The 14970-nt window shown below is 42.3% G+C and overlaps 1 protein-coding gene across 11 annotated transcripts in view; it reads left to right on the forward strand.

Annotated features, from left to right (window-relative positions):
* rapgef2b (Rap guanine nucleotide exchange factor 2b) overlaps positions 1-14970 on the forward strand; it is a 117354-nt gene that overhangs the window by 69299 nt on the left and 33085 nt on the right. For 5 of the 11 annotated variants that reach the window (XM_078788593.1, XM_078788594.1, XM_078788598.1 and 2 more), the window contains one exon: positions 1028-1045. The exons of 3 other annotated variants lie outside the window; for them this stretch is intronic. In XM_078788593.1, coding sequence (XP_078644719.1) covers positions 1028-1045 — 18 coding nt within the window. Of the gene's footprint in view, positions 1-1027; positions 1046-8606; positions 9542-14970 lie in introns of those variants that run through there. 3 more of the 11 variants (XM_078788602.1, XM_078788605.1, XM_078788603.1) reach the window with 3 other exon arrangements.

A 14970-nucleotide genomic window follows, 5' to 3' on the forward strand; every position in this document is an offset into this window, starting at 1 on the left:
TCAGTAAGACAACAATCCCAAGCACACAGCTTGAAAAAAGAAAATAAAGCTGCTAGAATGGCCCAGTCAATCACCAGACTTGAATCCAATTGAAAATCTTTGGAAAGAACTGAAGATCCGGGTTCACAGAAGAGACCCCCGGAACCTTGAAGATTTGAAGGCAGTTTGTGTGGATGAATGGGCCAAAATCACACCTGAGCAATGTATTCGACTGGTTTCTCCATACAGGAGGCGTCTTGAGGCTGTAATCACCAACAAAGGTTTTTGCACTAAGTATTAAATAAATTTCAGTACGCGTGTTCAATACTTATTCCCTGTGCCATTTCACTTTATTACACATAACTTAATTTATGGACATAAATGTTTGGATTTCTTTGTATGTGTGCATTACTTGGGTTGATGCCGACATCTGGTGAAAATTTCATGTCAATAGCTCGATTAGAAATATGTTTTTTGAGAGAAATGTTGACGTGTTCAATACTTATTTTCCCCGCTGTATTGTAGATGTAATGCAAACCTGGTGGAGGAACTCCCACTGGGAGAACACACACACACACACACACACACACATTATGGAGCATTTTGTCAATTCTTTCACAATCCCTTTAACAGCCCAAGCACCGGCCGCAAACGGGCGTAGCGTGACATATTTGTTTGATCAGCGTCTCGCTCCATTAGCAGATGAAGTTTGCAGTGATGTGTGTAGCGTGACATTAAACATGGTGTCGTAACACAAATCCCACTCCACCAAAGAACAGGGGGGGGATTTGTTAGTACGTCCTCCTCTGTTCGATAGCCACTTTTCCATTCCTGCAAGATGTTTCACGGGGTGCAAAACTTGGAAAGACATGTTGGACGTTCCTGCAGAGTGAGTCACACGGTAGTCTGCATTTTTTTTTTTCTCTGTTGCCGAATGTTTTATATTCACTCGACGTCCAAGCTACACCTGCAGTTCTTCCACCTGGAATGTTTGATAACTTTAATCTCCTCTCTTTCTTTCCATGGCTGTCTTTTACGTGGCTCCCAGGAATGCAATAAAGCTCAGGTACCATATGTAACTATCAATCATCTTGTCTGTCCGCTGTTTGTGTGTGTGTGTGTGTTTTATAGCTTTGTGTTTGTGCTGTTTTTATCTCTGTGTTCCCCCTTGGTAGCATCTAGCTGCTGTTTGACTACTTTAAAGGACTCGTATTAGAGTATTTTCAACCATTTGTACTACGTCTCGGAGGTGCTACTATAGTGTGTTGGTACAAATCTTTATATAGTTAAAAAGTGTTTCCATTAAGCCCGATTTGAAACATGCTGTTTTGTGTGTATGTAGCTTTAAGAGGTGTGCGTGTCTACAGGAAGTGCGCTTGATACAAATGGCAAATATCCACAAGTAATCGATACCCATAAAATGTTTATTTTTAACAAAAAGCTCGCTTCGTCACTGCTTTCAACTCAACATTTGCAATAAAAGTGATAATCTATACGAGGTAGGATCGTGGGGGAAGTGGCCTAAGCAGGGACGCCCAGACTTCCCTGTCCCCGGCTACTATGTCCAACTGAGAGACACAGTTTCTTCTACCTGTCCTGGGTCTTCCCTAAGGGCGCCTACCAGTTGGACGTCCCTCCCCAGCAGGGACCCTTCTGGGACAAAGACCAGATGCACAAGCAACAGTTTCTACCAGATGATAGTGCTTCTCACCTTATCTTATGGAGCCACCCTACAGAGGAGAAACTCATTTTGGACACCCTAACGCCCCCGACCAACCCCCGGTCTTGTATTTGTGGTCACCACGCAAAACTCACAACCGTAGGTGAGCTTAGGAACGGATAAATCGACAGGTACATTGAGAGTACACACCCACCTCCTCACAATGGACCAATCCGCTTGTTGATCTTGTGTTCCAGAAGACCCCACAGGTACTTGAACTTTTTTTTTTTTTTAGGCGAAAATCATGGACTGAAGAATAACAAATTATTAAACTTCCTGTTCCCATATCAGTATCTGACTGAGAGGATTTATTTTAAGATGTGTAGCAAAGCCTGTTTATGTAGATGTGGGCGTGTACACAGGGAGGCCTTATCTCGGTCAATTATGGTACATTGAGAATACGTACCCTCCTCCTCACAATGGACCAATCCGCTTGTTGATGTTGTGTTCCAGAAGACCCCACAGGTACTTGAACTCCTCCCCTTTTTTTAGGCGAGAATCATGGACTTGGACTCAAGAACTAAAGAAAAACGAATTACTAAAACTTCCAGTTCCCACATCAGTATCTGACTGACAGATAACTGGGAGGGTTTATTTTAAGATGTGTAGCAAAGCCTTTTTTTTGTAGATGTGGGCGTGTACGCAGGGCGGCCTTATCTCGGTCAATTATGGTACATTGAGAGTACGCACCCTCCTCCCCACAATGGACCAATCCGCTTGTTGATGTTGTGTTCCAGAAGACCCCCCCCCTCCCCCAGGTACTTGAACTCCTCAACGACTTGAACCGAAGAACTAAAGAAAAGCTAATTCCTAAAACTTCCAGTTCCCACATCAGTATCTGACTGACAGATAGCTGGGAGGGTTTATTTTAAGATGTGTAGCAAAGCCTTTTTTTTGTAGATGTGGGCGTGTACGTCAATTATGATTCCATTCCTAATCTTCTTCATGTCGGGTTTCAGATCATATGATTGACAGCATGCAATTTCACGCCGTAAAAAAAAAAAAAAAAAAAAAAAAACGACCCGTCTCATCTTGGGAGGTTCAGAACTAAAAGTGTCGAGGAGATACACCTGCCGCGAAACGCCAGACAACAAACACCGCCACTCAATAAAACGCCTCCTCTCGGCCGCTCTATTTTTAGACGCGTCCCTTTGTGACAAACCTGGCTGCTCTGTGCGGGTCTTGAGTAGACGGCGTAAAGAAAAGCCAGATTTATTTGCACCGTTTCCTGATGCTAACCTCTCATCCCCAAGTCGCTCCATCGTGAGATGTCGGGCTAAAAATACACGTATGGACTGCTGGATGAGGACTTACATAAACATACGTACGTACGTACGTAGTAAACACGCAAGTCGGCTCTTCTTTGTGTGCTTTAATGAACAAGCTACCTCAGTCTATGGCTATTTATAGCACATGATCAAACATTAAGGCCTGATGGAAATAGAACAGATATTTTTGGGTGAGCGCCAGTCCTGGGTGAAATGCAAATGAAGAGGGGGGGGGGTGCAGGGGGGGGTTGGCTGTGAGTTGATGGCTTCCCGGCTGCGGTCCATTTCTTATCCCGCCACTCGAGCTGACATTTGATGTGCTTTTCATGTCGACTTTGACATTCAGCCGCCGTCTCTTTTGTAGACGTAATGTGTTTTCAGAAGGCTTGACAGATTGACATTTATTTATTTGGCGACCAATCGGCGCTCAGCGGGTGTAAAAAAAAAAGGGTAACGTTATCGGGATTGAAATTTGATCACGTTTTAATGGCACAATTTTTATCGAACGGAAGAGTCGCATTTTAACGGCAATACCGTGCTAGGCTAGCCTGTCGGCTGAAGAACATCAAAAGCTTCCACAACTGTTGTTGACTGATTGATTTATTTCATTGTGGGGGGGTGAAGGTACCCCCGGTCATCATCGATAGATCATATTGGATGGCATATTCTGACTTTGTGGATTATTTTGAAGTCTGTTTAGCTTTCTATGATAAAAGGTGGCAGTTATCAGATGTAACTCTCGATCGTCTCTCTTTCATATTTTGAGAGTTTCTATTGCTTTCTACTATGAAAGGCAATGATTGTCAAATGTAACTGTTGAGGATCGATCACCTTTTTTGACTGTGTGGATTATTTTGAAGTCTGTTTAGCTTTCTATGATAAAAGGTGGCGGTTATCAGATGTAACTCTCAATAAATGATGGCATATTTTGACTTTGGTTATTATTTACAGTTTCTATTGCTTTCTATTATGAAAGGCGATGGTTGTCAAATGTAACTGTTGAGGATCGATCGCTTGTTTTGACTTTGTGGATTATTTTGAAGTCTGTTTAGCTTTCTATTATAAAAGGTGGCAGTTATCAGATGTAACTCTCGAGGAATTATGGCATATTTTGACTTTGGTTATTATTTCCAGTTTCTATTGCTTTCTATTATGAAAGGCGATGGTTGTCAAATGTAACTGTTGAGGATCGATCGCATGTTTTGACTTTGTGGATTATTTTGAAGTCTGTGTAGCTTTCTATGATAAAAGGTGGCGGTTATCAGATGAAACTCTCGAGGAATGATGGCATATTTTGACTCTGGTGATTATTTAGAGTTTCTATTGCTTTCTATTATAAAAGGAGACAGTTGTCAAATGTAACTGTTGAGGATCGATCGCATGTTTTGACTTTGTGGATTATTTTGAAGTCTGTTTAGCTTTTTATGATAAAAAGGTGGCAGTTGTCAGATGTAACTCTCAATATTATTTAGAGTATTTCCATTGCTTTCTATTATGAAAGGCGATGGTTATCAAATGTAACTGTCTAGGATCGATCGCATGTTTTGACTTTGTGTATTATTTTGAAGTCTGTTTAGCTTTCTACAATAAAAGGTGGCAGTTATCAGATGTAACTCTTGAGGAATGATGGCATATTTTGACTTTGGTGATTATTTAGAGTTTCTATTGCTTTCTTATTATGAAAGGAGACAGTTGTCAAATGTAACTGTTGAGGATCGATCGCATGTTTTGACTTTGTGGATTATTTTGAAGTCTGTTTATCTTTCAATGATAAAATGTGGCGGTTATCAGATGTAACTGTCGAGGAATGGTGGCATATTGCATGTTAATGAATGGGCAGTGACAGGAACATGAATACCAGACCATGAAACGCCTGGAGTGTTTTTCAATTGAAGAAACTTGACTGCAACACAAACCTTTCACCCTGAGACACTGACAAACATCTGACAAACCTTTCCGACAAATTACACTGCCATTTTGTATTTTTGCAATAATGACTCCCATGTGACCAAGGCCCGTCTTACTCATCACAGCCAGCATGTGATTTGTACTTGGCTTTGTAGTACTTTGATGGAAGCTGCTAAAACTGGTTCCCTTGCATATGATTGAATGTGTTGGAGTTTTTTCCATAAAACAAAAACACATTAATTGCCCGTTTTCTCGCCGTAGCTTGAATTCTCTTGGAGAGGAAACAAATTTATAGCCCTAAAATGAACGTCAGTCAGGTTTTGATAAGCCGCTGACATTTTTTGTCTGCTAACTGAGGGTCAGTTGTCCATTTTCATAAATTGGAGCATCCGGAGTTTAAAATATTTCCTGTTCTTGACCCTGCACGGTTGTTCTTTGACTCGACCCGGAAGCTTCTAGTTACAGATAAACCTCAAGACGCAGCGACCTCGAACGCATTTCTCTTGCAGGTATCGATGATTGATGCCGCCAGGCAGCAGGAGCATGGGGTGGGCGGGACACATGTTTGCCCTCCATGTCAACCTGAGTACACTCGTTTAAAAAAAAAAAAAATTCCGCTGTCTACACGCTGAATTATTTTCAGGCCAGTGTGCAGCGACAGCAAACGTGATGAATGAAAGCGCCCCCACCCCCCCTTCGCCCCCCACCCCCCGGGGCCGTCAACACAATTGAAACGGCGTCTGGTTATTAGATCGTCCTTCTTGCACTAACGATGCTATTTAGATGTCTTTTAGTCGCTTTCTCATGCGCGGCGACTCGCTGATCGATACATCAGAGATGGTCTGTGTGTGTGTGTGTGTGAGGTTCCAGCTGGTTGAGAACATGTTTGATTTCCTCTGTTGTGACTGTAGAGCATTAGCAATCAGTAGCAGAAAATGCACAGTGTTTTATTTGATTTACATGATGCATTCATGTGCAAAAAAATGCCTCCGTTTTTGAAGGATGTTTTGAACAGATGAACGAAAAGCAAGGCACTACTGCATTTCACTGCTTTATTTGTTAGCAGGATTATGCTAACATACAGTCATCCCTCGTTTATCACTGTTTGGTTCCGGAATCGAATGCGATAAGTGAATTTTTGCAAAGTAGGATCCAATATTAATAAACATTTTTGTAGTTAGAGCATGGAAAACCAGTTCATGACTTTCTAAATACAATCTTTCCCATAGTTATTCTTTGTTTAAGCCACATTGCTCAACGGTAATGCGCAGGCAGGGGAATAAGGCGGCCATTGTGTTAAATATTAGCAAGCTAACTAGTTAGCCTCCAATTTATTTACTGTATTCTAACTTGAGAAAGTGTTTAAAACGGAGTGGGTAGAAAGACAAAGAAGCCCTGACCTACCACTTCCACACAGAATAGGAGGATAACTCCATCTAATAGAACATTACTGATGCCTAGTGACCAGAATACTACATATAATACTATATTATTATTTCTTGACTCATAAATACGCCATAGTCAACCACGAAACAGCAAGCATTTATTCATTTTTGAAAACCGTGATCGAGCTGTGGAGCAACGTTCAAACCAGGGATGACTGTATCCGCTTTTTTGGCTTTTTTTGGTGCCTATTTGGTTGCTATGTGCATTAGCGCCACATGCAGGACTGCAGTGGAACTGTAGCATCCAGAATATTGTGCGAGTTTTCCCATAATTTGTACAAAAGAGCGTTGCTGGACGCCCTCACCCTTTTTTTTTGTGCTATATTATGATACTAAAAATGCATAATTGAAGCTCTGAAAGCACACTGAGAGAGATTTATTGTGGGTTTTCCTTGTGTGCGTTGTATGGAATAATTCAAGCTCTCTTCTTTAAAGTAAAGTAAAATCTCAGATATTGGCTCATTAAAATCAAAAGCCCTTTTTACGCAGGCACCGCTGTTGGCGCCGCGCCTCATTCCGTATAAACCAATAAGCCTGCTCATTCACTCATACGCTGGATTGCATTGCGATGGAGAATGGAAGCTCTGCAGAAGACACACCAAATGATATTAAAATGATACTAATAAGTCCAAGAGATCTTGTATATGTACATTTAGTTAAGATTTCTTACCCACTTATGATACCACTTTATGGTACAGCTGATTATTCTAATGATAAAGACTTTATTAGCCTTATTTTTGGCAAAAATACTCAAATATTAGAGCAGCAATGGATGATTTCATCTTGTTTTATTTAGTTTTTTTTCATCTGAGCCTCTATTGGAGTATTTCACCATGTTGGAATCATGTTTTTGCATCATCTGGCACAAGAAAATGAAGGTTTTTATGGCCAGAAAGCAACACAACGGCAGACAAAACACTGACACACGGTGGCCATACTGACACACACACACACACACACTCATGCATTTAGCACACACAGCAATTGAGCGCGACTACATTAGTGTTCCACTCAAGTGGGGTTTCTCACATCGCTGTCTCCATTGCGCAGGATCGATGCCCCCCCCCCACCCCCACCCACTCGCTTTACATTTATCTGGTGATTAGTCATGAAGTAAAAAAAAAAAATGACAAATTGGCTTATCGGCCCCAGAAAGCTTTACAAAGAAGGAGGAAGGTCAGATATTCCCCAGACGTGACCCCTACTGCTGCTGCTGTTGTTGATGATGATGATGTAATGATGTGCAAGCCCCTCCCCCTCCTCACCTCCTTCTCCTCATCTCCCCTTGGGGGGGGGGTCACTGTTGAAGACATTAATGATGGCAGTGCACAGCTAAACACCTGAGCTTTTTTTTTTGGTATTATTGTTGTGAAGCATTACATCATGGTTGAGGGTGAGGGGGGGTTGGGGGGCAGGGGAGGTGATGTCACGCCGTGTGTTCCCGTCTCCCCTCCCCGCCTTAATATCTGGCTTTGTCTGAGCTGGATGTGTCTGGATGATAAAATGAATATTTTGTGTTGTATTTGAAATTGCATTATTTGTTCTGTTTTATATTTTTTCTTTATTTTTCATTTATTTTTATATTATATATTTATTAGTTTGGTGTTAAGATGCTTTTAAAAAATTCATCATTTTAACTGTGTTTTGATTTAGTGTTGTAAAGCTCGAAAAAGTGCAGAAATTTGACCTTGAAAAAGGGTTTTAATGTGTTGAGCATAAAAAATGATAATAATGAGTTATATATCAGAAGTTTGGCATTTCAGTTATGAGTATGACCTCTTTACTGTTGTGTTTATTTGGAAAACATTGGAAAACGCATTTCCGTGAAAACAAAGTGGATGTGGGCCAAAAGAAGAAGTTCGGAATTTTTTTACCTGCTTTGACTTTTTGTTGCTTTGACTTTGCAAGACGGTTGATTTAAAATAGTGCTTATTTGGTGCTGAGCCAAAGCGAGATTACGTGGCCTTGGCGGAGGGCCGTTCGTTCGCATACGTTCTGTGTGGTCGACCATCTAGTGGAGGAAGGTTTTTTTTTTTTTTGGACATTAATGGCGTACAGCTGAGAGAAGCAAAGCGATGTCTCAGTCGGCGTTGCTTTCCCTTTTTTTTTTTTTTACTCTCTACCCCTCCTCCTTCTCTTTCACGCTCGCTGTTTCCGTTGCCCCAGCAACCGTGGGCTCCCAGAGGGTGTGCAAAGCAGGGCGGGAGGGGTGGGGTGCTTGTGCCGAGCTCGGTTTCCATGGCTACACCAGCTGAGAGGCAGTGACAGAGTGACATCATTGTCAATGTTTTTTTTTTTTTCCTCCTTCAGTGCCATCTTTTTGGCCTGGGAAAAAATGACATAGAGCCGCCCTTTTTTTTTTTTTGGTCTCCTTCATTGTGTTACCATGCCAACCGTTTCCAGCCAGACCCGGAGTGTTAACGCTCGGAATGATAATGGCTGCCACGCTCGCCTCCCTCTCTTTTCCATGCCATCTCTGTCTGGGGGCGTTGTAAGCCCTCTAGAGGAGCACACGGCCGCTGCTGGCAAGAAGGAGGTGCTTATAATACAACCCCCCCCCCTCATCACCACCACTCCACAGCCATCCCCCTCCTCCACCCGTGACACACATACACACATGTGCCCACCCCCCACATTCGGGCTTGCAAACAAACCGCTGTCTTCATAGAGGATGCTGCGCTCTCCTAACACTTCTCATGGTGCCTAAACGCATCTCGGACGCGGGAGGGGAGAGAGGTGGAGGTGAAGTGGAGGTGCTGCTACCGTGAGCCAAAGTGTTGTCAGGCATTTTCCTCCTTTATTTATTTCCCTCCTCCTCCTTTTCATCCTCCCCCGTTTTTTTTTTGTTTTTTTTTTGCTGCTCTCGGCGGCAGTGAGCTCGGCCGCGGCTCGCTCCAGCGAGGCTGCAAGGAGCTGCTGCTTCGTCTCGGATATTTGCCCACTCCCTGCCGCTTCCTCTTTGGATTTAACGCCTGGGTGTCGATCGGGAGATCTCCGAGACCTGCACAGGAAGCGGTGGATACTCCCTTAAGTGTCAACCCACCAAGGGAGGGGAAGAGGGCACACGGCGTGCAGGGAAATGGGGGGCTGCGTAGAACACGCCCAGGGATGTTAGATTATTCTGATATTTTTATACCAGAGAGGAGTTTTTCATGATGAAACCGTTAGCAGCCGCGGCGGCAGACAGCAATGGAGTGCCCGGCCAGCAAGACAAAACGCCGGTGAGTAGTAGCGTCTCGACGTCCATCTTCCCGCTTGCCCTCCCCTACCACCCATCATGGTTCCAGGCTATCCGGCCTCCTTGTGGACGTTCCCTCGGCTGGGTGGGTCAAGGACGCGGCCCACCGTTGTAGTATGACTCCATGTGCTTTCTCTTACACACACTCTTCATTTGTAGCGGCTTGTAAGTAGAATTACAACAATCGGAATAAACTACAGCGTCAGTGACGTAAAATATAGCATAAATATACGTATAGCACATATGGTAGAAGTTGATTGGCGTCCTTTAAGGTATCTGCTGCACTTGTATGGGGAGTCCAATTGGAGTCCAGTCACTGGACAACCTTGACAGGAAGTTGATCAAAACTTATATAGCAGCCGGAAAACGGTCATGAAGGTCATGCACATGCGCATTTACGTGTTCTTGATCCAAACAACAATGGCAGACCATAGCATAGCATAGTGTATATTTAGGTTACTATCATAGGATCATACTTTTCTGATTGTATGCTTATAACAGGAATGAGTTTTTACGGTTTTATGTAGCATTGCTAACACGGTTGCTTAAGACGTCCATCTGTGTCTAACTGCATAATGTATGACGTTACTTACGCTGCTTACAGTAGTTTGTTATAGCGTCATAGGAGTGGTTTTAGATGATGGTTGACTTGTGACAGGCGTTATGGAGCTTAAAAACCGGACATACAACACAGGTTTTCATCTAAATGCGAAAAAATTCATTCATTCGTTTTCTACCGCTTTTTCCTCACGAGGGTCGCGAGGGTCTTTGGCCGAGAGGCGCAGGGTACACGCTGGACTGGTGGCCAGCCAATCACAGGGCACATATAGACAAACAACCATTCACACTCACATTCATACCTATGGACAATTTGGAGTCGCTAATTAACCTAGCATGTTTTTGGAATGTGGGAGGAAACCGGAATACCCGGATAAAAAACCCACGCATGCACGGGGAGAACATGCAAACTCCACACAGAGATGGCCGAGGGTGGAATTGAACTCGGGTCTCCCAGCTGTGAGGTCTGCGCGCTAACCACTAGGCCGCCATGCCGCCCGTAATACAAAATTCATTCATTCATTCATTTTCTACCGCTTTTCCTCACGAGGGTCGCGGGGGGATGCTGGAGCCTATCCCAGCTGTCTTTGGGCGAGAGGTGGGGTACTTCCTGGACTGGTGGCCAGCCAATCACAGGACACATATAGACAAACAACCATTCACACTCACATTCATACCTATGGACAATTTGGAGTCGCTAATTAACCTAGCATGTTTTTGGAATGTGGGAGGAAACCGGAATACCCGGATAAAACACCCACGCATGCACGGGGAGAACATGCAAACTCCACACAGAGATGGCCGAGGGTGGAATTGAACCCAGGTCTCCTAGCTGTGAGGTCTGCGCGCTAACCACTCGATCGCTGTGCCGCCATTTTGAGTACTTTTAACTAATATGTTTTGATTAAATTGAACTATGGCTATATTAAGTAAGATTAACTTAAAAACATAGTTTACATCCAACTTAAGAAAAAAATTAATTAATTTTTTAAAAGTTAATTAATTCATTATTAATTCTTTTTCATCATTTTTTTTTTTTTTACTGTTTTCATCTAAACATGGAAAAAAATTGGTAATACAAATACCAAAACAAAACACTGCCATACCACAGCGTTAAGTCATAGTTATAGCACTTCTATTGTACTACTACTACTACTACTACTACATATTCGCGGATGATGTATATATAGGCGTAGAGTTTCGGACAATGTTAGCCATGCTGTTGCAGTACTTTTCCTGATTGTATACTGATACGATGCCTGCGAATACGTAGCATTGCTAAAACTGCAAACCTAGCGGTGACTTGCTAGCTTAATTCGCGTAAACGTGTCCTTGTACTGTCCAGTACTCAAATAAACTCTGAAGAACTACAAGTAGATCCAGAATCTCTCTAGGGATGATTCTAATGGATGTCGTTTCTCGTATGAATGTTCGTCCGCTTCCGAGCACCAGCCATGGAGGTCATTGAGGCCGTTGGTGGTAGTGGAGGTGCTGTCCATGGTGCTGGAAGCGGCTCCAGCATGCACTCACCAGGCCCAAGACCGTGCATTTGAAGGAATTGATCTGCTGTCAAATCCCCCTTGTATCAGTCACAAACCCGTCCCCCCCTAACACAAACGTGCACGCAGGCGGGGCTGTAAATCGAACCAGAGAGGGACAAGCGGCACGTATTGTAGCACTCATAACTGACAACAAATCACCGTAATGTCGCCATAATAGTCATGGATGTGTCGTCGTCCGTGTCGCATCGCCCGACAGTTTGTGTGTTTTGAAGGTTTTACGACGCTACAAAAACGTCTCGTATACATGCGCGCTTGTGTTTTAATCATCTGGAGTGGATTTTATTGCACCTTCTTTGGCTCCTTTTCTACCCGGCGACAGAACGCTAATAACCGTGTCAGATGGAGGTTTTAGATGCAAGCTGCAGCGTGCAAATGACACTTAATGGCTCTCCCGTGCTAACAATATAACAACGCCATACAGTGCGTCATTAGAGTGTCATTAGAGTAACATTGAAGGTTGCCTTTTAACGCTGATTTGACAAGTTTTCCAGGACACTGCAAAAAGTGGGGCAAGCGGTCGGGCGCTGCACATTATATATAACGTTAATATGATATAATACGAGGGGGGTACTGTATGTAAGCCAGTAACAGTAAGACGTAAGAAAAAAAGTGAGGCAATCAGTTTTAGTTCATGAACATTTGAGTATATGAGAGCTTTAATATTTGGAGTTGATATTAGATATACTTTTTAAATTTGGGGCTGAAAAGAGAAATAGCTTTCTTTTTCGCATTCTCTCTGCCATGCATTCTCTATTCTTTAATTTTCATTCTCATTTCAACAACAGGAAGAAGGTGTGCATGTGTAACCTACACAGTACAAATCTATCTGATGCAGTGGATTTATTCTTAATTGATTCTTGGTTTGATTTATTCACGTTTAATAGATACTTTTTTTATTATAAGAAACTACGAATTATTTTAAGGAAGTTACACAAATCTGCAAAAAGTTAAATTAACTGAAAAGACAGATAATGCAACTGGCAATCAACATTTATAAGTACAACTTTTAAGAATTTTTTAAGAAATTAATAAAAAAATAAACTAATTAAAAAATTTAATAATTAATTAAAATTTTTAAGGCTTAGTTATTAATTAATTAATTAACTTTTTTTAATTCATTAATTTTTTTTAAGTTGGATGTAAACTATGTTTTTAAGTTAATCTTACTTAATATAGCCATAGTTCAATTTAATCAAAACATATTAGTTAAAAGTACTCAAAATGGCGGCACGAGTGGTTAGCGCGCAGACCTCCCAGCTAGGAGACCACGGTTCAATTCCACCCTCGGCCATCTCTGTGTGAAGTTTGCATGTTCTCCTCGTGCATGCGTGGGTTTTCTCCGGGTACTCCGGTTTCCTCCCACATTCCAAAAGAAAAAAACACGCTAGGTTAATTGGCAACTCCAAATTGTGAGTGATTTATGAATGTGAGTGTGAATGGTTGTTTGTCTATATGTGCCCTGTGATTGGCTGGCCACCAGTCCAGGGTGTACCCCGCCTCTCGCCTGAAGACAGCTGGGATAGGCTCCAGCACCCCCGCGACCCTTGTGAGGAAAAGCGGTAGAAAATGAATGAACGAATAAATGAACATAATTAAGTTATTAGAACTTTTTTAAGAACTTTGGGTATGCATAACTTCATTTATTGAAGTACTTTGAACATTCAGGTTTTCAGTATATTCACATAATCTACAGCCATTGCTCAGTAGAATGGATTTCCCCCTGCAACTCTTGTTTATCTGGTCGCCCCTTATCTGTATGTCGTTAGCATATTCACTGTGGCTTGTGTAAATGTTCAATCATCCCAACGAGTGTAAACACCAAGCCGCCTGACTTTTATTACTGTAACAACGCCGTCATAGAGACCTGGGCGGTTGGTGGTTGTGGTCACGTCGGAGCTTTAACCCAACATGACACCAAGCTGACGAGTTGCCAGGTTGGCACCGATGATGATTTTTTTTTTTTTATCACGAAATGGAAATCACATCTACTCAAGATAAGTGCATGAGTTAGCTTGATGCATCAAGTTAAGCGAGGAAATGAACAATAAATGATAAGCGTTCTTTTCACTCGTCTGAGCTGTGACCTACGGAGGGGGAAAGCCGCCGTTAGCATATCAGGCCTATTTAATCAGACACCCTGCCAAAAAGGGGTGTTAATCTCCTGATCCTTAAGTCGCAAGCCAGCTGACGATACAGCAGGAGAACTGTGGGCTGATTCCATGCCCTTCAAAACTGGAACTTTTCTGTTCAACTTGTCAAAGAAGAAGAAAAAAAAACACGTCAACAAGGAGCTTTGGATTTTGGATGCCTCTGAGCTAAATTTAGTCCAGGTCTGATAGTACAGTTGGGGGATGGGGAAACCAGTTTGCCTGAGAGTCAGCTATGTAAAATACAGTAAATAACACACGACGACGACAGTGGGAGTTTAAGCCACATTTCCTGTACTCATCACATTAGCCACGTTTACATGAGTTTTTCTCTTTCCGAAGGACCTTTCCGAAAACAATGGTATACATGGAAAGGAATATTCCAATCGCGTGTCTACATGCGTTGCTATAATCAACCAGAATAGTCAATAGGGCATGCCCAGTAAAACGTAAACACCAACATCACGTGGTACCGACTTCCTCGTGTTTTTATCTTTCCGAATGACCTTTCCGAAAACAATGGTATACATGGAAAGGAATATTCCAATCGCGTGTCTACATGCGTTGCTATAATCAACCAGAATAGTCAATGGGGCATGCCCAGTAAAACGTAAACACCAACATCACGTGATACCGACTTCCTCGTGTTTTTATCTTTCCGAATGACCTTTCCGAAAACAATGGTATACATGGAAAGGAATATTCCAATCGCATGTCTACATGCGTTGTTATAATCAACCAGAATAGTCAATGGGGCATGCCCAGTAAAACGTAAACACCAACATCACGTGATACCGACTTCCTCGAGTTTTTCTTTCACTTGTTGGAATAACTCCGTATTGCCAGTTTTTTGTTGGTCCAGTCTTGAAATTTAGTTTGAATCAAAAATAAACTTTCCTTAGCAGTCCAGTGCCGATTGCTAGCCTCCATTTTTTTAAATCGAAGAACGTCTCGAGCTGCGTGTTACGTCATATCTGAGCATTCGCTGAAAGAACGCACCCGGGAACAGGAAAAGATAAAGTTCAATCTTGCTAATATTTTATAATTAAGCTCGGTACATGTTTTATATAGATATGTATTTTCTTTTAATAAAAGTGGACTTATGAATGGCGTATAGAAGGGTTTAGATTCTGTTCCACAGATGG

The sequence above is a fragment of the Doryrhamphus excisus genome, linkage group LG23 (assembly GCF_037039965.1).
Source record: "Doryrhamphus excisus strain RoL-2023G ecotype Guam linkage group LG23, RoL_Dexc_Guam_v1.1, whole genome shotgun sequence".
NCBI lineage: Eukaryota > Metazoa > Chordata > Actinopteri > Syngnathiformes > Syngnathidae > Doryrhamphus > Doryrhamphus excisus.